This window comes from Ipomoea nil, unplaced genomic scaffold (assembly GCF_001879475.1).
Source record: "Ipomoea nil cultivar Tokyo-kokei standard unplaced genomic scaffold, Asagao_1.1 scaffold2926, whole genome shotgun sequence".
NCBI classification, from domain to species: domain Eukaryota; kingdom Viridiplantae; phylum Streptophyta; class Magnoliopsida; order Solanales; family Convolvulaceae; genus Ipomoea; species Ipomoea nil.
This window is the reverse complement of record NW_017619354.1, coordinates 3,421,421-3,442,819: the sequence shown is the minus strand read 5'-3', so window position 1 is coordinate 3,442,819 and position 21,399 is coordinate 3,421,421. Positions and strand designations below refer to the sequence as shown.

At 35.7% G+C, this 21,399-nt stretch overlaps 4 protein-coding genes across 6 annotated transcripts; 2 read left to right on the top strand and 2 right to left on the bottom strand.

Annotated features, from left to right (window-relative positions):
- The first annotated feature begins 1,062 nt into the window (after window positions 1-1,062).
- Window positions 1,063-9,138, top strand: LOC109161880 (RNA-binding protein 39-like). Of its 2 annotated transcripts, XM_019310440.1 has the most exons (14): window positions 1,063-1,205; window positions 1,952-2,487; window positions 3,284-3,365; window positions 3,472-3,528; window positions 5,118-5,173; window positions 5,935-6,151; window positions 6,863-6,949; window positions 7,046-7,120; window positions 7,538-7,621; window positions 7,882-7,946; window positions 8,035-8,269; window positions 8,346-8,434; window positions 8,545-8,659; window positions 8,756-9,138. In XM_019310440.1, the coding sequence occupies exons 2-14, from the start codon at window positions 1,961-1,963 to the stop codon at window positions 8,795-8,797; spliced, it is 1,731 nt and encodes a 576-aa protein (XP_019165985.1). In that variant the 5' UTR covers window positions 1,063-1,205; window positions 1,952-1,960; the 3' UTR covers window positions 8,798-9,138. The 2 variants fall into 2 exon arrangements, with proteins under 2 accessions (XP_019165985.1, XP_019165986.1); XM_019310441.1 differs by lacking the exon at window positions 3,472-3,528.
- Window positions 9,139-10,344: 1,206 nt separating this feature from the next.
- On the top strand, window positions 10,345-14,559 carry LOC109161882 (probable 26S proteasome non-ATPase regulatory subunit 3). The gene is made up of 9 exons (XM_019310444.1): window positions 10,345-10,473; window positions 10,573-10,657; window positions 10,766-10,956; window positions 11,481-11,618; window positions 11,715-11,851; window positions 12,044-12,098; window positions 12,186-12,296; window positions 13,159-13,398; window positions 13,834-14,559. Exons 2-9 carry the CDS (start codon window positions 10,576-10,578, stop codon window positions 14,344-14,346), a joined length of 1,467 nt encoding a protein of 488 aa, XP_019165989.1. The 5' UTR covers window positions 10,345-10,473; window positions 10,573-10,575; the 3' UTR covers window positions 14,347-14,559.
- A 500-nt stretch (window positions 14,560-15,059) lies between these two features.
- LOC109161883 lies at window positions 15,060-15,800 on the bottom strand. Its single transcript, XM_019310445.1, has one exon. It carries the CDS (start codon window positions 15,622-15,624, stop codon window positions 15,217-15,219), a length of 408 nt encoding a protein of 135 aa, XP_019165990.1. The 5' UTR covers window positions 15,625-15,800; the 3' UTR covers window positions 15,060-15,216.
- Window positions 15,801-17,693: 1,893 nt separating this feature from the next.
- LOC109161881 (transcription factor ABORTED MICROSPORES) lies at window positions 17,694-21,376 on the bottom strand. Of its 2 annotated transcripts, none has more exons than XM_019310442.1 (9): window positions 20,736-21,376; window positions 20,159-20,590; window positions 20,009-20,087; window positions 19,853-19,921; window positions 19,155-19,754; window positions 18,844-19,086; window positions 18,584-18,760; window positions 17,762-18,116; window positions 17,694-17,715 (listed from the first exon to the last, which is right to left on the bottom strand). In XM_019310442.1, the coding sequence occupies exons 2-8, from the start codon at window positions 20,458-20,460 to the stop codon at window positions 17,871-17,873; spliced, it is 1,716 nt and encodes a 571-aa protein (XP_019165987.1). In that variant the 5' UTR covers window positions 20,461-20,590; window positions 20,736-21,376; the 3' UTR covers window positions 17,694-17,715; window positions 17,762-17,870. The 2 variants fall into 2 exon arrangements, with proteins under 2 accessions (XP_019165987.1, XP_019165988.1); XM_019310443.1 differs by having other exon boundaries at window positions 20,159-20,586.
- Between the last annotated feature and the right edge of the window lie 23 nt (window positions 21,377-21,399).

Here is a 21,399-nt window from a genome sequence, read left to right as displayed (position 1 = left end):
AACTCCAGGAGATTTGTATATACTAATGCAAACCCACGCCCATTCTAACGTGGGACAAAAGTTTCTTCAAAGCCTTTTCACTTTTGATTTTCAACTCAAATAGGTTTACTTCAATAATCAATTTTTCAAATTATAGTTGTTGGATGAACTCTGGATAGTCGCTTATGATTGTGGCGATGATTTCTTCGATCAAAAAAGGATCAAACTTGAGCCTCTTCTGAACCGCCATACTGACAAGCGGCTTTATCAATGCCAAGGCATCTTCTGGAGAATGGTTTGTACTTGTGTTGAGAAATCTTACAATCATGTTTGTCACTACATCCGCCATTGTTGAATGTAGGATATGAAGAAATCCTAGGTTGAGAGAATTTTGAAATGTTTCAGGAGAGAGAGTATTTTGACAGAGCCACAGAAATCGAATTGTGGGCAATGTACCTGGGACTCAAATGGGCGTGGGAACAAGGGAAGAAGAATATCGTCGTCTTAAGTGACTCCATGCAAGTCGTCATTTGGCTTACTGAATGCACGGAGCCGTTGGGTAACTGTAAAATTCTCGTCGAATGAATCAAACAGTGATTGAGAAGGGACTGAATGATCACGATTCAACATGTACCACACGAGAGAAACAAAGTAGTTGATTGGCTTGCCAAGGAAGCACCGAGACACTACATCGAATGGATTGAGTATTAGTGTCAGTCAATATTGGCAAAGAGTATCCATTTTCTTGGCTAGCAGGGTTCCCCCAATCCCCCACCCCCACAAAAAAAAAACATTTTAATATATTAAAAATACATTATTTATATACTGAATTTACATTATATAAAATAATATACTTTTACTACTTAAACTATATATATATTTTAAATATAATTTACATTTTTAATATACTAAAAGTATATTATTTGTGTAATGAATATATATTATTTGATAGTATGATTAATGGTCCATACAAATACACAATAATGAGTATGGTTAGGGCCTTCCTCAAAACAACTGGACTATCGGAGGCCCAATGCTAGCACAAGTCAGAATATTCGCATTTTTACACCGCTCAAGGCTGAAGCGGCTAACAACCCAAGAGAAACCGATACAGGTCCACACTCCCGAGACTGAACCTTCTCTCGTATGGATTCTGCTCGAATCAAAATTATCATTTAAAACCCTCCTTCCGTCTGCCTGATCAAACTTGTGCATTTCAGTAATCTGTAAGTATTACTATATTCATCGCCATAGCTACATCTATGAGCTTTTTGTATGCTTTGTTTTTTTTCATTTTGTTTTTCAGCAGGATCGTGTTACACATTATTGCTTTACTTCTTTCGACGTATGGTTTTAGGCTTGGAATTATGAATTTATTGCGCTATACTAACATTCGAGTTTGAGGAGTGCTGTTTTGGATGCAAATGTGCAATGGCATACATTCAAATGATTGTGATAATGTTTGAATATTTTATGATGCATAGACAATTGGTGAATGTGTTTACGTTGACGACTCAGTGGTTAATCGGATGAAATAAGTTAAAGCTCTTCCTGCCAGAGTTTCACTAGGCATGGGACCTGAATATCTGATAGTGCAGCACGGGAATAAACTAAAAAAAATGTTTACTGCAAACTCTGACCCCTTTTCTATTGCTTTGTAGTGTTTAAATAACAAAATACCATCCCAACTAGGCTAGGATGAATTTGCTAAAATTTGAATGTTAGTAATACAGCTAAAAGCTAGCTCAGATACTGTAAGACACTAAACTAAAGTAAATAGTACTTTAGCAACTCTGTAACTATCAATATTAGCTATGCATGCCTTTTCCTGAGGTAGCCTGCACCAATTGTGCCCATCATGCTTATGATAAGTTTTCTGCATTGCTGGAAGAAATTTTGATTTTAAAATTTGTTAGATGCATATTTTGGCTAAATATAATACTCTGTCTGTTATTTATTTATTTATTTGAAGGTTGTTTCTATGGATTTTGATGAGTATGAATATCTGGAGAGAACAGTGGAAGATCCTGAATCTCAAAATTTGAAAGGGATAGAACAGGGAGGTGAAGACAATATTGAATCAAAAGAGACAGATGGTAAAAAGGTTTCACAGCACAAACTTTATGACAGTGACGATGAATTGGAATATCGATCTAAACATTCAAGGTCAGTGGATGTGTCTCGTGATCATAACAAGAAGAGGCGCTCAGCTCAATATTCATCTTCAACAGAAAATATTGATAAGAATAGGCACAGAAGTAACAGAGAACATGGGGACAGGGAGGGTGATAGAAAGGATAGAGATAGAAGAGCACGTGAACGTGTGCATGGAAGAGAGAAAAAGGGGGAAAGGGAACGAGAGAATTTGAATCGGAGCAGAACCTACTCAGAAAGACACAGGGACAGACGTGGCAGGGCAAGAAGTCCCGATAGGGAGATGAGTAAGGATAGGGAGTATAAAGAAAAGAATACAGGAAGTGAATTAAGAGAAAGAGATCGACAGGGAAGGTGAGGCTCATACTTCTTTTATAAGTTTTTACTTTTGTATGTGAATCATTGAAGTATAATTCACATGACTAGGAAATGGATGACAGGTTTCGTTTTTCCTTTATTAAATTTACATCTATTTCTTGCATTTTTTATTTTATGTTTCTGTACCACGTCATTGAACTCTATAGAAAACAGTATCAACTAGAGTTTTTTAATCTAGAGACTGCAGTTTAGTATTGGAAAACCTCTTTAATTGTGCCTACTATGAGTACTTTTACTAGTCTAAGCTGTTTCATTTAATTATTAGGTATAGTTAAATGAGTACATTAACTACTTCCTTGTGTTGATGCAACATGTAAGTAGGTACTCTTAGATGGGGCAAAGCTTGTTGTTAACTCAGTGCTTGAAGTTCGATATAATTGTTCAGTATTTGGTCCCTCACTTTCCATTTCTCTCTAATTGCAGTTTTCTCAGGTTGGTTCTTGTTGTTTTGAAAGGCATGCTTCTTGTTTGGCTAGGTTAATATATTGCTCCCCTAAATTTTACTTTCTAAAGTTTCCTGCAGGACTGTGTTATGGTTTTGTTCGTGGACATGTTGAAGAAATTATAGCTGCATTTTGAGCCTTTTTAAATCTTATTGGTTTTTTAAATGATTTGGCAAGTCAGTATTATGTACTTTTAGGATGTAGTGTTTTCCTTCAATAATGCTTGCTTCCTGATATAAAGGCTTTTGATATCTTTCAATTAAACTTAACAATTGTGGTACTAATTACCAAGTTACATTTTTGAGAATTTCATTCTTCCTTTTTCACAGGAGATATAGGGAGAAAAAGGAAGAAGTGTCTGAACTAGAGGTTGATCCTGAACGAGATCAACGAACAGTTTTTGCATATCAGGTGGGGCAACTAGATAACTAGTTACTTACTTTATATTATATCCCAGCTTTTCATTCGCCAGAAGCTCACTGTCTATATATGTTTTGAAATGCTAAAATTCTGACAGCTCCATTTGAAGGCAGATGAAAAAGATGTCTATGATTTTTTCTGTAAAGCTGGAAAGGTACTTATTACTTATTAGCACTCTTATGGTCTCTAGGGAGGAAACCTAAAACCTCTCTCCCATGAAAGGCTTATCATATGGATATGTAAATTGAGTTGCAAAAGCAAACATTATAATAAAAACATGAAAAAAATTGCTGATGTTTTTCTTCTAAAAATAATACCGTGTTAATGTGTATATATATGGCTTGGCTCCCCTGAAAAGTGTGGACAATTGCTAGCCATTGATCTTGTAGATCTAACGATTGGAAATTAAAGAAAAATAAGGAAAAAAGAAAAAGAAAAAATGGTGGGTCAATTTCATAAAGATTATAAACTTTCAAAGTTTCAAATATTTATGAAATTGATCCCACCCTTTTTCCCCCTTATTTTTTAGCCATTGATCATCCTAGATAGATGGCTTTAGATTAGTCCACATTTTTCACGGAAAGTATTGTTCTCATTTGATCTTGATTATATATATATATATATATATATATATATATATATATATATATATATATATATATATATATATATATATATATATATATATATATATATATATATATATATATATATATATATAGGGGCGCGTTCAGGTGAGAACAGGTGCCCAAGAGAGGAATAAGAACCAATCACAACTGTCCATCTGTCCAGATCTAACGGATCAGATGTAATTTTAAAAAAAAATGAGGTGACATTTTTGTAAATAACTCGAATTTTGGTGCAAGTAACATGTGTTAAAGTGCAAGTGTGCAAGTAAAATCACTTAAAAAGTGCAACCATTTTCACTTAATAGTGCAAGTAATTTACCTTTTCACATTGGTGCACCTAATGATAACATTATGTGCACTTAATATTGTTGCTTTTCACTTAATAGTGCAAGTAATTTACCTTTTCACATTGGTGCACCTAATGATAACATTATGTGCACATAATATTGTTGCTCGGTGTATGTTATATTGCTGCACTTGTAATACATTTTACTTGCACTTAGGTGCACTCTATGAAACTGTTACTTGCACTTTTAACACAATTTTCTTGCACTTCAAAATTCAAATTATTTACAAAAATGCCACCGCGTTTAAAAAAAAGTGTTTTTTGATCTGTTAGATCTGAATAGATGGACATCTGTCATGGGTTCTCATTCCTCTCCTGGGCATGTGGTTCTATATATATATATATATATATATATAATCATCTTCCTTGGTACATTAATGTCAGCTTCTATCTCTGAAAATTCATTTTTGCATATTACTTTTTTGAGTTAATACCAGCTGGGGCTCTCTGAATATAGTGGCTTCACCACCTTTAATCCTAAACTTTCAAGTTAACCACCCAAGGTCCTTCAACTTTCAAATTTAACCACCTATGCCCCTTCCGTTAGTTTAAGGGCAAAGTTAGGATCAATGGTAGTTAAAAATTTGAAAGTTGGGTAAGGATCATGGGTGGTTAAATTTGAAAGTTGAAGGACCACGAGTAGTTAAATTGAAAGTTTAGGACTAAACATGGCGATGCCACTATACTAAGAGAGGACCACAGCTGGTATTAACTCTTACTTTTTTACTCTTCTCTAACATTAAGGTGCCTTCTTCTATTACAATTCAGGTTAGGGATGTACGTCTAATAATGGACCGCATCACTGGGCGCTCCAAGGGTGTTGGGTGAATATTATCAATTTAACACTATCTAATGTAGATGTATTTAATTAAATAATTACATTCAGATCGGTTAAGACTATATTACTGATTTTTGAAGTAAAACACTGGTAAAATGATCTAGCTGAAGCAGAGTCAGAACTAAAATAAACAATTGCACATGATTAGTTGGTGTAAAAAGTATACTATTTAGCCTTTTGCCTATGGTTTTAGTTGTATTTTAACTTCCATACTAATGGGATGTTAGAGAACTGTGAGTGAGCATCCAAGTTACTAATTGTTTTTGTGTAAAAGATGCTGGTTTACAACATTATACTGCTTAAGTAGCTAGTTGGAGTAATGCATTATTTAAAAATTGTAGTGGAACCAATATATATATATATATATATATATATATATATATTATGCCAACCTTTTCCTTATGAACAAGTATGAGACAATTGTTTAAATGGGAAAAAAAAAGTGTGTGTGTATATATATATATGTATATATATATATATACACACACACACACTTTTTTTTTCCCATTTAAACAATTGTCTCATACTTGTTCATAAGGAAAAGGTTGGCATAAATGGCTCTCTTCTTTAGAAGAATCACTATGTACTTTATCTCAAGTTTATTAGCTTTATTAGGTGGATTTTCCAATCTACTATTAGCTAATTGTATGTTGATGATTGAAGGTTCATGCATATGCATAGTTGCATAAAACTTTATTAACTCATGTAGTACTGAAATTTAAAGTTGATAGTAATCTTTATTTGCAGTTACATTGAATTTTATGATGTCATGTCAGTCCCCATGGCAATAGCACTGTCTGGGCAGCCACTTCTTGGGCTACCAGTGATGGTTAAACCATCAGAAGCTGAGAAGAACCTTGTTCAGTCCAGTGCATCCACAACTACAGGGGAAGGTGCAGCGGGTGCTAGAAAACTATATGTTGGCAATCTGCATTTCAGTCTGAAGGAGGACCAGCTTCATCAGGTAGATATTTGCATTCATCGACATACAACACCACATGAATTGCATGCAGTAACCAGTTCTTGCTGTTCTGGACAAGTCTTTTAAACTTGCACTTAGCTTGTACAGTTGTACATGAGGACTGGTGAGTGTTCAATCCTCTGTGTGTCATGAAGCCCGTTAAATTTAACGGCTATCATACCCATGATGATGAAGGCTATGGCTGTGTCTTTACTATAAAGTAGCTTGGTTGGAAAGAGGGATGACATGACCAATCAACTTGGGCATCACTAAGCAATCTATACCTTTGCGTAGCCAATTTCAATCTCTGTAGTTCATTCTTATAATGAAACCATCCTCCTCAATTAGGTTTTCTCCTTTATTCACAGGGTTTCTGATGTAAAATCGTTGCACCATTTACTTTTTGTTCCCAGTTTGCCATTGCTTTCTCTACCAATACTTAATTAGTTGGTCTGGGTTTCCATATACTGGATACCTAGGTGCCAACAGGGATAAGTGTGTGCTGGCATACTTAAGGAGTAAAAGTCAAACCAGAGAAGATGAGCTTTTTGTTGAGAAAAATGAAACATCATTCATTTCTGTAAAATGGAATAATCTGATTATGTACATTCCTTGCAACATTATTGTTTACTCAAGTAGTCAGAAGAACTAGTTCTTTTCTTTAACAAGTAACTTCCACTGCTTACTGATGAAGACTGCTTTTATTTTATTTAGGTGTTTGAGCCTTTTGGTGATATTGAACTAGTGCATATGCCTATTGACTCTGTGACTGGACTTTGCAAAGGTTTTGGTTTTGTTCAAGTGAGTATGTTTTCTCTTAATATGAGAGGGTCTCTCAGGGAAATTGGTACAGTCAACTCACAACTGAAAGTTGACACTTTTTTGGTTACCTTGCAGTTTGCCCGCCTAGAAGATGCTAGAGCTGCAACAAGTTTAGATGGAAAACTGGAAATTGCAGGTCAAGTAATTAAGGTATCTTTACTGTTATTAATATTATTTTTTAATAAACTTGTTTAAAAATATTTTTATTTGGTAAATTTGTTGAACACGTATTGTGTGTTGAATCTCATCCCTTGTTCAAGTACTTGGCTAAATAGTGGAACAAAAGGTATGCAGGAATCTTGTTCAGGCTTCATTAGTAACCAAATTTCTCCCAGGATATCAAATATGCTAAGAGAGAGAGATACATATAGAGAGAACGGGATAGTGGGAATGTGTGTGCTAGTTGGTTCTACTCTGGTAATTGAATGGTTGCCATGAATCTAACAATATGTCCTTTTCAAATGGCTCTCTAACTAATAAGTTGTCTTACTCCGTGTATGTTATCTGTTACTTATTTGTATACATTGATGCAAGTTTTTGTAATCTTTTCTATCTTTTTAAATGAAGGTCTCAGCTGTTACAGATCAAACTGGAATGGCAGATGTTGGTTCAAATGCTGGTGATTTGGATGGTGATGAAGCTGGTGGCTTGGTTAGTATCTTGCCCCTTTTTCCTATGTACATTAGGATACATTGTACTGTTTCAGCAGCATGTCTGGTAATAAAGACCCTAACTAGATGACCAATTTATTTTAAACAATCTGGGTCCATTTCATTTCAGGAAGAGGGGAGAAAAAGAAGTGTTGTCCTTATTTGAACCCTTTTTTTTTTTGGTATTTGATTTCAATTAATTAATCATTTCTACTTTTCCTATTTTACTTAAATGCTGATGCCATTCCTGAATGATTTTAGTCTTTGGACGCACACTCTCGAGTACTTCTCATGAGGAAACTAGATCACACTGGTACCACAATGAGGTTTGATACTCTTAGTATCTATTTCTGGCCCACATCTAGGTTTTAATCCTTTAATCTTACATACTTCTTCATTACTAATATTTGACAGCATCAGTGGTGTGGTTGATCTTCTTAATGGATCTGATCCTCCACCAAGTGCATCAAATCTTGGTCTCTTTCCTGCAGGTTCTCTCCTTATCCCTCCTCTTGCACAGGCTCCTATTTCTGCAGTTGCAGAGTTGCCTAGTTCAGTTGCCTCCATTCCTGCGGTTACTCTCTCTATGATCATTGGTGTTCCCAGTGAATGTTTATTGCTTAAGAATATGTTTGATCCAAAGCTGGAGGTTGGTATTGGAAATTTTGGTTAAATAAGTTGTCCTATTTCAGCACCAGAGCCCCTATTAATGAATTTCATTGCAGAGAGAACCAAACTTTGATCTGGATATTAAAGAAGATGTTGAAGATGAATGTTTGAAGTTTGGTACATTAAAGCATATCTATGTGGACAAGTAAGTTCCTGTACCATTAAGATAGACTTCTTATACCCTTAGCTCCTTTTTGAGATGGTAAGTATTGAGTTGTTTTGCTGATCACTCAGCTAACATCATTTTCTGATCAGGAATAGTTCTGGCTTTGTGTACTTGCGGTTTGAAAATACTCAAGCAGCTATGAATGCTCAACGTGCACTCCATGGGAGGTGGTTTGCTGGGAAAATGATTACTGCAACATATATGGTGAGATGATTGTTTCTCTGCTGCATGAGTGTTTATTGAGGACCATGTTAGGTGGTGAAACAAATAAGCACACAAATCCATTTCTCGTTTATACAGGATCTCCAGAGTTATGAAGCTAAGTTTCCTGAGAGCAGATAAAGGTTGAAGATGCAAATCCTACTAATATTGCTGATTGCTTCACTGATAGAAACATCAAGTTATTTAGTTATGCCCGTTACCACTTATGTTGTGCTCGGATAACAAATGAAATCTGTCTTTTGATGATACAACGCTAAATAAACTTCAGAAACATTAAATGGTTGCTAGCAATTCTTATGTAGTTGCTATCGTTGTTTGTTATTGTGGGCTACATGTGCTGGAGCATGGTAAAATGGCTCATTTGGCAACAGTGGTCAGTTTGTATAGCTTTATTGCTTCTTGTTGCTGAAATGAACAGGTTAACAATGTTATAATGTAAAGACTATTATTTTTATTTGTCACTTCGTGTTAGATTGCCCTTATGGGTGTCCATATACTACATGTTTATATCTACATAATAATTATCTAAATAAAATAATTACTTAAAATGTGATTAATTATTACGGAGCAAATTTGGAGGGATGAAAGGTTTAAAGAATCGAAAAAATTATAAAGAAAATTTTCTAATAATTCATAAAGTTTTGTATGTGCGATTGTCTCTATTTTCCTTAAAGATGTTAAAGAAATAAATTAGTACTGTATAAAACTAGATAAATTAGTACTGTATAAAACTTCTCTACTTTCCCTAAGATGTTAAAGATACGGATTATAAATTTGTCACGATTTTCAAAATTGTGTATATTCACTAATTTAATCCTAGATATTTTATTTGAATTTATGAATTAAATTTCAAATATTGAATTGAATTATTAAATTTACAATTTTTTTGAAGGGAAAACAATTAAATATTATTATTAATATACATGCTCAATACAAAAGGAATAGAAGATAATTAACTAGCCGGACCCGTTTGAAAACGAGCACAAATCCTGCATAAAGAGTAGTCCTGCAAGGTGTCACTAATCAAATTGCATACGATTTGGCAATTCAAAAATATTGAAATCTTCAATAAACTCCTTTCCTTAGACCAAAAGAGAGAGCCTCTTTAACCGCAAGCACCTCCGTCAAATGGGGGTCATCCATACATCGCAAAGGACCATTTTTTGCCGCACAAACTCTCCATACCCATCGTGTTCAAATTAAATTGTAAATTGAGAAATTACAAATTAGTTACTATATTGGATCAGCAATAATTATTATTAATTATGACAATAATAATTATTGTGAACCTAGCTGATTGATACGAGATGAGAATTGAATGTATTGTATTGAATACCATTGATTGAATTGCAAAGTTACAGAATACATGAATATATACAATTAAGAATAGAGACTAAGATATAATTGAAATGCAAAGTTACAGAATAATGAATATATACAACGAAAGAATATCAAGAAGACTAAGATCACTGTTGCAAAAAGCGCGCCTAGGCGCCTAGCGATTTTTTTAACATTGACTAGGATAGAGTCCGACCCAAAAAAAAAAAAAAAAAAAAAAAAAAAAGAAAATAGAAGAAAAGGCTGTAAGAAAAACAGAAAAGAGAAGGGACTTGTCTAATGACTAAAAAGCCCTGCATCATCGTTCAAGTTGTTCTCTGGTTTTAACATTAACTCCACAAAAACATTTGGTATAGTTCTAGGGTTTCATATTTCTCAGCATTACCGAATCTCAGGATTTTCCTTGAAGTTACATCCCGATCGAATAGCTGCTTTGTTTTTCTCTTACGATAATTGAGGTAATATCTTTGATTATGAATCAAATACTTTGCCCTAGTTTATTTTTCGTTTTTGATGCTTCAATGGGCTGACTGTTGATTTCTCCGATTTTGCTGAAGACGATGACTCAAGACGTGGAAATGAAAGAGCAACAACCAGCTCTTTCCAATTCTGTCTCCTCAACTGGTCCCTCAGTTTTTCAGCGTAAGTTCATCTCCACGAATCTAGTTGGGCTATGCTTTCGTTAGACCAAAATGACTGTTTTTTTTAGTTTTAATTGAATGTAATTGTGTGGAATTTTGGGGCCTTTAGATTTGAAGGACATTGCTTCACTTATTGAGACCGGAGCATATGCTCGTGAGGTTAGGAGGATTGCCAGAGCTGTGAGATTGACTATGGCGTTGAGGAAGAAGCTTAAGGCTTCTACCCTAACTGCTTTTCTGAATTTTATCCTTTCACCTGGATCGGAGGTGCATTCACGCTTATCTTCCTATCTGCCCAAGGTAAACTGGTTCAACTACTTTGGAGTGGGAATATTTGAATATCATAGTAGGCATTACTGCTTTAATTTCCCTGTTTCTATATGAAGAATTAAGAAAAAGCACGGAATTGGTGGAGTATGCAGGACTACTACCAGTTTTAATGAACTTGGAGAATATGAGTTCTACTACATAGACTCCCAAATCATACTCCCTAAATTTTACTCCTGATAGGCTACTTTTTTAATGTGGGTCCCAATACACCGTGTCTACATCAAAATTTTGTATGTGGGAGTAAAAGTTGGGAGTAGAAAATAGGAGTACATATAGTATTTTCCGGAGAATATATAGACTAAAAGGACATACATTGTGAGAGAGTTAAATATATTCTTTGTGCTTGACTTAGCATGTAGTCCTTACTTATTGAACATGTGAATAAAATTTACTTTTGTTGTCAGTACTTAATTGTATTGTTTGGCATTTTGTTCTAATGTAAGTTATTTTCGAAACAGTTTTACTTTTTCACAAGTTCCTAATATTGTCTCTAGGGGGATGAGCATGATATGGAAGTTGATACTGCAACTTCAGCAACTCAAGCCCCTGTAAAACACTCTGTGCCAGAACTTGAGATTTATTGCTACTTGCTTGTTCTTATATTTCTTATTGATCAGAAGAGGTACAGTGAGGTAAGATAGACTCACAGACACATGATTTCCTATCATGCATTGTGTTCAAAGAATATATTTTCCTCTAAACTCTAAGTATGTTTTCTTTATCTTCAGGCTAAGGCTTGTTCTTCAGCAAGTATTGTTCGTCTGAAAACCTTGAACAGGAGGACCGTTGATATTCTAGCTTCTAGGCTCTACTACTACTACTCTTTGAGCTATGAACTTACTGGTGATCTTGCTGAGATTAGAGGGCAAGTTCCATTTCTTTTTGCAGTACAAATTACTTCTAGATGAGTGCTGTAATAAAAAACCTTCTACCCCCTAAAGTAGAAAAAAATCCAGCATACTATAGTTCTGGATACCATTTGGCTAAGCCTGCATCTTAAATGTTATGTATTTTTTGGCAATTCTATTACCTCATTTATATTCTTCATTTTCAACAGTGATCTCCTTGCTTTGCACCGCATTGCAACACTGCGCCATGATGAGCTGGGCCAGGTTTGTGGCATATGGTTTTGAACTTTATGTTTTCATGTTAATATAACATTTTTTTTCTTGCGTGCCTGATTTTATGATTATCTTCAGGAAACAATTCTTAATCTGTTACTGAGGAATTACCTTCACTACAATCTGTACGACCAAGCTGAGAAATTGAGGTCAAAAGCACCCCGATTTGAAGCTCATTCAAATCAGCAGGCAACTCTCTACATAATTCTCTGTGTGCATATTTGTTTGTTTGTTTCTCTCTCTCTCTTTTTTTTTTAAGCTGATCTTTTTATTTGATACAACTTAGGGTGTGTTTGGTTCATGGGTTTAGCTTCAAGGAATGGGATTCAAAGTGATTGTTATTGTTTGGTTGATAGGTTTCCAGAACACTACTATGGGATTTGATTACCCCCTTAATTAGAAAACCCATTCCCTAATAAAATAAGGGTTTCATTCCATTATTCCCCCTCCTAATTGGTAATTTGATTTTTAAGTTTGGATTAGTGCTTTTAGATTTTTATTTTTTTATTTTGGTTCATATTGGTGCTTTGGATGTCTTTATATTAAGAATAAATTGTCTTGATTTTTTGTTCTTGTATTTTTAAAACCTTTATTCCCATTATAGGATCATACATAACCAAACAATAATATTGGTAATCATTCCAATTCCACCCTACTATCAAACATGCAAAATACTTTCACCAAAACCCATTACCATTACCAAGTATTTGATTCCCATTCTAATTCCGATTCCCATGTGCGAACCAAACACACCCTTAATATACTATGTTTGTAGATAGAAAACTGAGATGATTTACATAGAAACTGCTTTCGATATCTTTGTACTTTTATATAATTTTTAAGTAAAACATTGGGTTCTCTTTTATACATCTTTTACATGTCAAGAGTTTTCAGTTACCTTTTTAATATATTCACAGTTTAAAGTGGCATTTCTATTGCATATTTGCATTGGACTCACATTTTTAACACCATTTTTTGTCTTTATTTCTGCAAACTGCCTGTCCTCACATTTGCTCCTCTCGATTCCCATGTTGTTCTCTTTGTTTTCCAGTTTTGTCGATACCTCTTCTATCTTGGAAAGATCAGGACTATTCAGTTGGAATACACTGATGCTAAGGAGTCTCTCCTTCAAGCAGCTCGGAAAGCTCCCTCTGCAGCTCTTGGTTTCCGAGTTCAATGCAACAAGTGGGCTGTTATTGTCCGCTTATTGCTTGGAGAGATCCCTGAGAGAACTGTTTTTATGCAGAAAGGAATGGAGAAAGCATTAAGGCCATACTTTGAGTTAACTAATGTAAGTATGAGATATGTTTGTCTTAAACTATGTAAAACAATCTCACTGGTAATTTTCTTCAACTTCTTTCTGTGGTTCAAGGTTGTAAATGAAGTCTCTCTTTAACACTTGCAATTACATCTCAACTATTTAATGTTCACCACTAGGCCATGAGTTGAAACTTTTGAAACCAACATTTAGGTTGCCTCCACTTCCATACTTTGCATACGGCTAGTGTTGAGCATTAGTTCCATACTTTTATTAGTTGTGTAACATTTTGAAAAAATGGTCTCTCTTTTGCGATTTTATACTCATTGTCTAACAATGTGGACAATTCTGGTTACTAAACCCTGCATACCAGAAGAACCCTCCATTTCTTGTTGGGAGTTTATACAAATTGCACATAAACATAGTTTTAGAGATGCATCAACTGATTAATAATGTGTGTTTCTTCAGGCTGTTCGTATAGGAGATTTAGAATTATTCAGGCAAGTAGCTGAGAAGTTCTCAAGCACTTTCAGCAAGGACCGGACTAATAACTTGATTGTAAGGCTCCGACACAATGTCATCAGGACTGGGCTACGTAATATCAGTATTGCATACTCTCGAATCTCGTTGGCTGATGTTGCAAAGAAGTTGAGGCTGGATTCTGCGAACCCTATAGCTGATGCTGAAAGTATAGTGTCTAAAGCAATTCGAGATGGGGCTATTGATGCCACATTGGATCGCACTAATGGATGCATGGTATCCAAGGAGACTGGAGACATTTATTCCACCAATGAGCCTCAGATTGCTTTCAACTCAAGAATTGCCTTCTGTCTTAACATGCATAATGAGGCAGTGCGTGCCCTTCGATTCCCACCTAATTCCCACAAGGAGAAGGAAAGCGCTGAGAAGAGGAGAGAGAGGCAGCAACAAGAACAAGAACTCGCCAAGCACATAGCTGAAGAGGATGATGATGACTTCTAAAGAATTGCTTATCAGCTGCAGCTTCTAAGTGCACCTGCAAGATGCCTGGTTTTCATTATTGCATCATATCATCAGACTAAGAAGGATGTTCTTATTTTTGTGTATTAAACTGTACTCATCTGACTAAGACGGATGTTCTTTGACTTCCTTTTACTTCCCTTTAACTTCACTGCAGAATCATACTTGTGCTATTGATTTGGAATTTAAACATCATCTCAACTCTTAAACCAAACCCCATATTCCCACAAAGGCAAAATTTTTGAAACAAAATTGCTGGCTCAGTACTGCTATGTTGTTAACTGAATGATTTGTTACATTTTACCAACACGGCAGGTTAGGGATAAAAATGTTGTTTTAGTATTAGCTGTGACTCCAAATACATTGTAGTATGTGTACGTGTGGAAATATTCAAGGGACATATTTTGGAGGTTGGGGATTTGGTGAGTGGGGTGAAAAGCAGGTTCTGAGTTGCAGGGATTAGATAGGGATAGACAGAAACCAGTTCATGGTTGGCTTTCTTTGTTAACAAAAATATAAACGTTACCTTAGGAGTATTTATGTCAATGAAAGATGAAAGGAGTCAATTCTCTCCACCTTTATCATATCATATAAGAATGTTTGCAGTTTTCATGGATAATCTTATTTTCAAGTCTTCCAAGTGACGATAATGAATTCAGTTGCAACTTAGGAAGGATTGCAAGGCTAAAAAAGAATTGCTTTAAAAGTCGAAAATGTTTATATATAAAAAGATGTGATGATTAACTTCCTTGATCAAACCAGATCATGTTCGTACAACCAATCAGTATACGCTATCAGACTGACATTATTAATTAAAAGGAAGAAAAGAAGGATACAAATTAAACAAAAAGATCATACACTATTCTTGATAATATTCCGTCTTGCAAGAAACCTGGCGATCGGGGGAGTAAGAGCGATTGTGATCGGAACCCGGACGGGAAACAGGGCTTTGTTGAGCAGGACGGCGAGAGTGAGGGCGCCGCCGGTGGAAGCCACCAGCTCAGCCGTCCGATTCCTAATCTTCGGTGGGTCTCGAATCGGGTCATCGCTGATCAGTTCCGGGTTTTGCGACGGGAATTCTTGTTCGTTGGGTTTGGCGAGGCTGGGCATCCCCACTTTCTCGAGCATGGACTCCACGTCCACATTGTTCTTGATGGCTACATAAAGGCCGGTGATGGAGGCCGCCGACACTGAGAAGTGAACCCCCAATCCTACTTTTCCATACTTCTTCAACAGCTCTTTCAGTCTCCCTCCAAACATTTTTCTTGTCTATATATCTATATAATCTGACTAGTATAGAGTGGATGAGGGTTTTGCGCTAGGGTTTTGAAGTTCCACACAACAGAAGAAGACGCTAGCTTTTGACCAAGGCTGGAGATGGAGAAGATTGTACTAAGCCGGCGGCGCGCTTTCTTTTAAAGAAATTTATGTGGGCTTATCTATCTAAATTGTTGGGCTTTTCATTCATTTATGGATCAATAGTTATACCCTGCACCACGGCGCACGACAAATTATGTTGTGCATCCGTACAATCGTTATATCATGGAACCGTGTTCACCATAACAGTAATAGTGTATCATTATTTTTTTTTGTTTGTTTTTATTTTCTTAATTAATCACGCGACTTTTTTTCTTCATTTTCACATTTTGCGCTTTCATTTCCTCTTTACGCAAGCTTCTTCAACATAATTTCATAAAAAGAAAATTCATAATTTCATAACTGCACATTCATAAATTCATGCCTGCACATTCATAATTGCATGAATTTATGAATGTGCAGTTATGAAATTATGAATTTTCTGTTGTGAGATTATGAATTTACAGTAAATTCATAATCTCATAACAGAAAATTCATAATTTAATAAATGTTTATCTTTTATGCGATTATGAATTTTCTGTTATGAAATTATGAATTTTCTGTTATGAGATTATGAATTTACAGAAAATTCATAATTACATAGCTGTAAATTCATAATCTCATAACAAAAAATTCATAATTTAATAAATGTTTTTCTTTTATGCGATTATGAATTTTCTGTTATGAGATTATGAATTTACAGTACATTCATAATCTGACCAAACACGTGTCGTTAACACCACATTAGCTATTTTTTTTTCCGTAAAAACGGCACCGTTTGGACCCATGTTCACCATTCATGGTGAACACGTTTTCAGGACATAATTTGCGGCATCCGTATGCACCATGCATGGTGCATACAGATGCAAAAATGACGTCGTTTTGCATCAAAACGCGTATCCTACTTTAAAAAAAAAATAAAAATTGATTCCCAGCAATAACATTATGTTATTCATTTTTTAGTTCATTCATTCTCGATGTATAGTTATGCAATTCTGGATGTGTAGTTATGAAGTTATGGATGTGTAGTTATGCAATTCTGGATTTATAGTTATGAAATTATGAATGTGTAGTTATGTAATTCTGGATGTATAGTTATGAAATTATGTATGTGTAGTTATGCAATTCTGGATTTTTTTTTTAAAGTTAGACGTAACATAACGATTGACGGCGCACACAGCACTGTGCGTCTCGCGCCTCCTAAAACAACGTCGTTTTGATAAGTTGTGTAGAAAATTAACGCGATTATGTACATTATGGTATACAATTATGTACATTTTTTTTTTATACAATTGTGTACATTCGAAATAGGGAATTTATGTGGTATAATGTTAAGAGTTCATGTGTATTATGTTAAAAGTTTATGTGTATTATGTATTATGTATAATGTTAAAATATGTGTATTATCTTTTCAAAAAAAAAATGTGTATTTTGTTATATAATTATGTACATTTTAATATACAATTATGTGCATTTTAATATATAATTATGTACATTTTCAAAACATGAGATTTTTAATAATAAAGTTTACAGTGGACACAGGAAAGCGGAATTCCCAAAAAAAAAAAAAAAAAAAAAAATCAAAACGACGTCGTTTTGCACCAGGGCGCACAATGCAATACACGTCCTGGTGCACGATATAAATTGCTTTATGGATCCAATTATAAAATTGCATATCAATTATGATTGCGTTCTCCATAAGTTATATGACAATTGTAGAATTTGTCCCTAAGTATTGGTCATACTCACTTTTCGTCGCTAAGTTATCATTAACATTGCACTTTTCGTTTCTTTATTAATAAAACATTAGGGACAGAATTTACAATTTTAGTATAACTCAGAAACGAAAAGAACTAACCTCCATTCGTACTGAGCCGACCTAATTAAGGGACAAAGTGCTGGCCAAATGCATAATTTATATTTTTATGCACTGTATAGTTTTAATTTATATTTTTATGCACTGTATACTTTTTATTCATTTAACATAATTACTATCTTTCCAATAAAATTAAAAAAAAAAAAAAAAAAAGAACATAATTACTAATAATCTGAGCAGTCTGAAATTTGTCTGTCTTATTATAGAAAGAGGTATATGCAATATTTGGAAAGTAAAGCAGGAGACAAAAGATTTGCGTGTGGAGATGGAAGTGTTAGTTATGCAGGTGGTGGAGGCGGTGGGAATTGATCTGTTGAAGATGGTGGTGGAGGCGGTGCTGCTGGTGGTGATGCTCCATTCCCATTCCCATTCCCATCCCGTTGTGATCACTACTCTCTGATATGGATGCATTTGCTTCTTTTCCACCCATCTCCGCCCACCCTCTGCCGCCAGGGTTCCGCGTTAGCTCCAGCAGCGACTCCCGAACATGATCTGCTTGCACCATTTCACTATCCCTTTTCTGCGGAGTATTCAAAAATCACTCTCTATTCACAGTATTCAATATAGGAAAATTTGTATTTGAGTGACGAGGAAACCCACAATCGCTATATGATAAGGTAAATTAGAATCAGTCTATGTTATTCATAACTGACCGACTCAAATTAAGAAGATCAATTTTAATACGTAGATTAGCATCACTGCATCAATATGTATGTTTTTGAGTTATTTTAGATCTTTTCAGTATAGTAGTTGTATCAGGTTCAATCCTAAACTTTCAAGTTAACTATATGTGATACTTCAACTTTCAAATTTTAAGTAGCTGTGGTCGTTCGAAAAGGATGATTAAAATTTGAAAGTTGAAGGACCACGAACAGTTAATTTGAAAGTTTAAACGTGACAAAATCATTATACTCAGAGGACCTTAAATACATTAACTCCCAAATGTATATATGAGTGTGTGCAAAAAGTAATTTTGGGAAAACCTACCTCTACTTTGAATATGTTTGAGACGAGACAGGTGTGTCTTGTGGTATTCACATTTGTTACTTCCAAGCCTAGAGAATTGAGAGCCTCCATCAACCTCACAAATCCACCATACTTGTGTTCACAGAACACCTTCACAAGAAACTCACTCCCATCTAGCTGTGCAACTTCCACTTGAGGCTGCATTTCATCATAACCCACCAAACATTTGTTTCCATTCCTCTCATCTTCAACACAAAAAGGAAACAACAAAATATATATACCTCCATCTGCTGGACCTTGTCATCTGTTTTTTCTGATTCAAGATTTGAATGTTTTTCAGGTTCAGGTTTTGGGACACAGGGATTAATCCCATTCCTGTCTTCTGCCCGGAGATTGTTGCGATTCCTCCTGCCTGTTCCCTCATCGTCCGAGTTCACTTCTAGCTCATTCTGGAGATCTTTGGCTTGCTTCTGCAGCTCCATCACATATTCAATGGCATCTCCCAGGATTGAAGCTCTATCCAGCTGTTACACAATTAATTAATGAATCTCTGATAAATGGGAAAAACATTCTGGTTGGCAATTTAATTTACCTTGGAAATTTTAGGGACCAAGGCTCGAAGAGCATACAGCCTTTCATTCAGTTTCTTCCTTCTCTTCCTCTCTGCAACCAGGTTCTTGGATTGGGGGCCCTTCCCAGTTCTCCTTCTGTACTTGGCATCATCCTCGTCTTCGTTTTGATCGCTGTCTGATATCGAGTGTGATCGACCATTCTCTTGTCTGTACGAGTCATCGTCGTTTCCTCCTTGCTCGTCTTTGTTCTCCAACCGCTCCATCAGCTGCTTCTGCACCACATCGATCTCATCTAACCCGTTCTCCATCTGAGACCTGAAAGCACTCAATTCGCTCGTGTTCTGCATTAGCATGCTAGTGCCACTCTTACAGCTGCCAATGTCTGCAGTGTAGCTCAGCTGTGGGAGAAAGCTCATTGGCAAGCTAGTTAGATGGATTGGATGTGCAGACGGGGATGGTGAGATCACCGGCTGGAAAAGATTGCGAGGATCCATTTGATCGTCTCCATTGTCTGCTGGAATCCCACTCGAGCTGCCCGAATTAAGCATCATGGCTTGCTGCTCCAAGTAAATGCTGCACTGGCTTGAAACAAAGTCTATGACTTGTTGATCTTCAGGTACCTGTAACACAAAGCACCAAAGCTCATCTCATCATGTCATTTTAAGTATGTTCCGTTTTGGGCTTCAATTGAAATCAGAGAAAGATGATAACTTTCTACCAGTTTTGCAGCAAACAGCTCAATTAGTCCAAGTGGTTGTGGAATCAAAACTCGGGTTCCGATTATTTCCTGAAAAAAAAAAAAACAGTTGCTAACAAGTGATGTACATCCCCTTAGGAACATAGATATTCTTCTTCTCAGAAACTGGGTACTTACATCAGAAACATTTGATTCAGAGAGCTGTGAGAAATTCAACCATTTTGCTTGGCTTGATAGAAAGGCCTGTGCATACATTCTGCAATTATGTTGTCAGAAAAGGCTCAATTAATACAGACAGACAGCTTCTATTATATATATAGATTGTACCCGGAATCAAGCAGGATGGAAGCAGGCAATTGTGCGAGCAAATCACAGGATTTAGTTCTGGGATGCTGAAACAAGACATCTCTGCAAGGCAGGCAAGATGAAGAAGAAGAAGACGATGACGAAGAAACAGGGAAAAGAAGCTCTTGTTCACAATTATGGACACCATCAGCTCCAGCACAACAGCAACACAACCACTCAAGAAACCTTTGGTCTTCACTCATCTTCCAAAACACGCAATAATCCCAGTTCTTCGACCCCACAATGGGCCTCAGCCTCTCCACAATACTTTGCACTAGGATCATGTTTCCCCCTGCCACAGTTCAAATAACTCGAAGCCTCGAGAAAAAACCTTATTTTGCTCCTCTAGCTTCACGCGTATTTTGGACAAGAATATCCTCAGGGAACGGGAAACAGCTAATCTTTGCAGACTGTCTTTTTGTTTTGGTACAAAAACAGTATGTATGTCAGCAGAATCAAAAGAAAACATCATTTAAACAACAAGTGGATGATTACAAGATCATGTCTTTTACTTCTGGTAGATTCAAACACAGAGAAGAAGGCAAGAATGACAACATACCTGACCAAAAAGATAGTAGCTTTTATCCAAAAGGATACCTGATTTGATAGAGCAAAATTGGGTAAACAAAAGTAAAAGAACACAAACAACCTAAGTACACATGAACTTCAGCAGATAGTGATGTTTAACTGATGATACTTTATCCTGCCCTTCTACCCCCATCATTCCATACATCTGCCCCCTCTCAATTATCTTTAATTTACCAAAAGATGTACCTTTAATTATCTGATAAGTTTGGTATTATATAGTGTAGCAAGAATAATATGGCTCCTCATATTACCCAAATTCTGGTAGGTGAGCGGCACCTGATGCATGAGAAAAGAGAGACATTTTTGGTTTGTTGGATGAGCCGGTTTTCCAGTCGTTTCTTTTGCAAACAAAATTGTTTAATTATTAGTTACAGCCAATACTAGTTTTGTGTTTTATCTAATGAAGGAAGGGGCATATCGCATGAACGAAATAGCTGTAACTAATCCTTACAAGTTCCAATCGTTTTGAATTCCCCTTCTTAAATCGCTTGTAACATATATAATCACGTGTACACGAGTAAGATTGTTTGCAACATAAGAACACCAAAATGGAATTTCTTAGGAGCAAAAGGCTACAGAATACAAATCGAGATTGCGCATGGGAGGATCTTTGGTACTAAACCCACACTAACAAG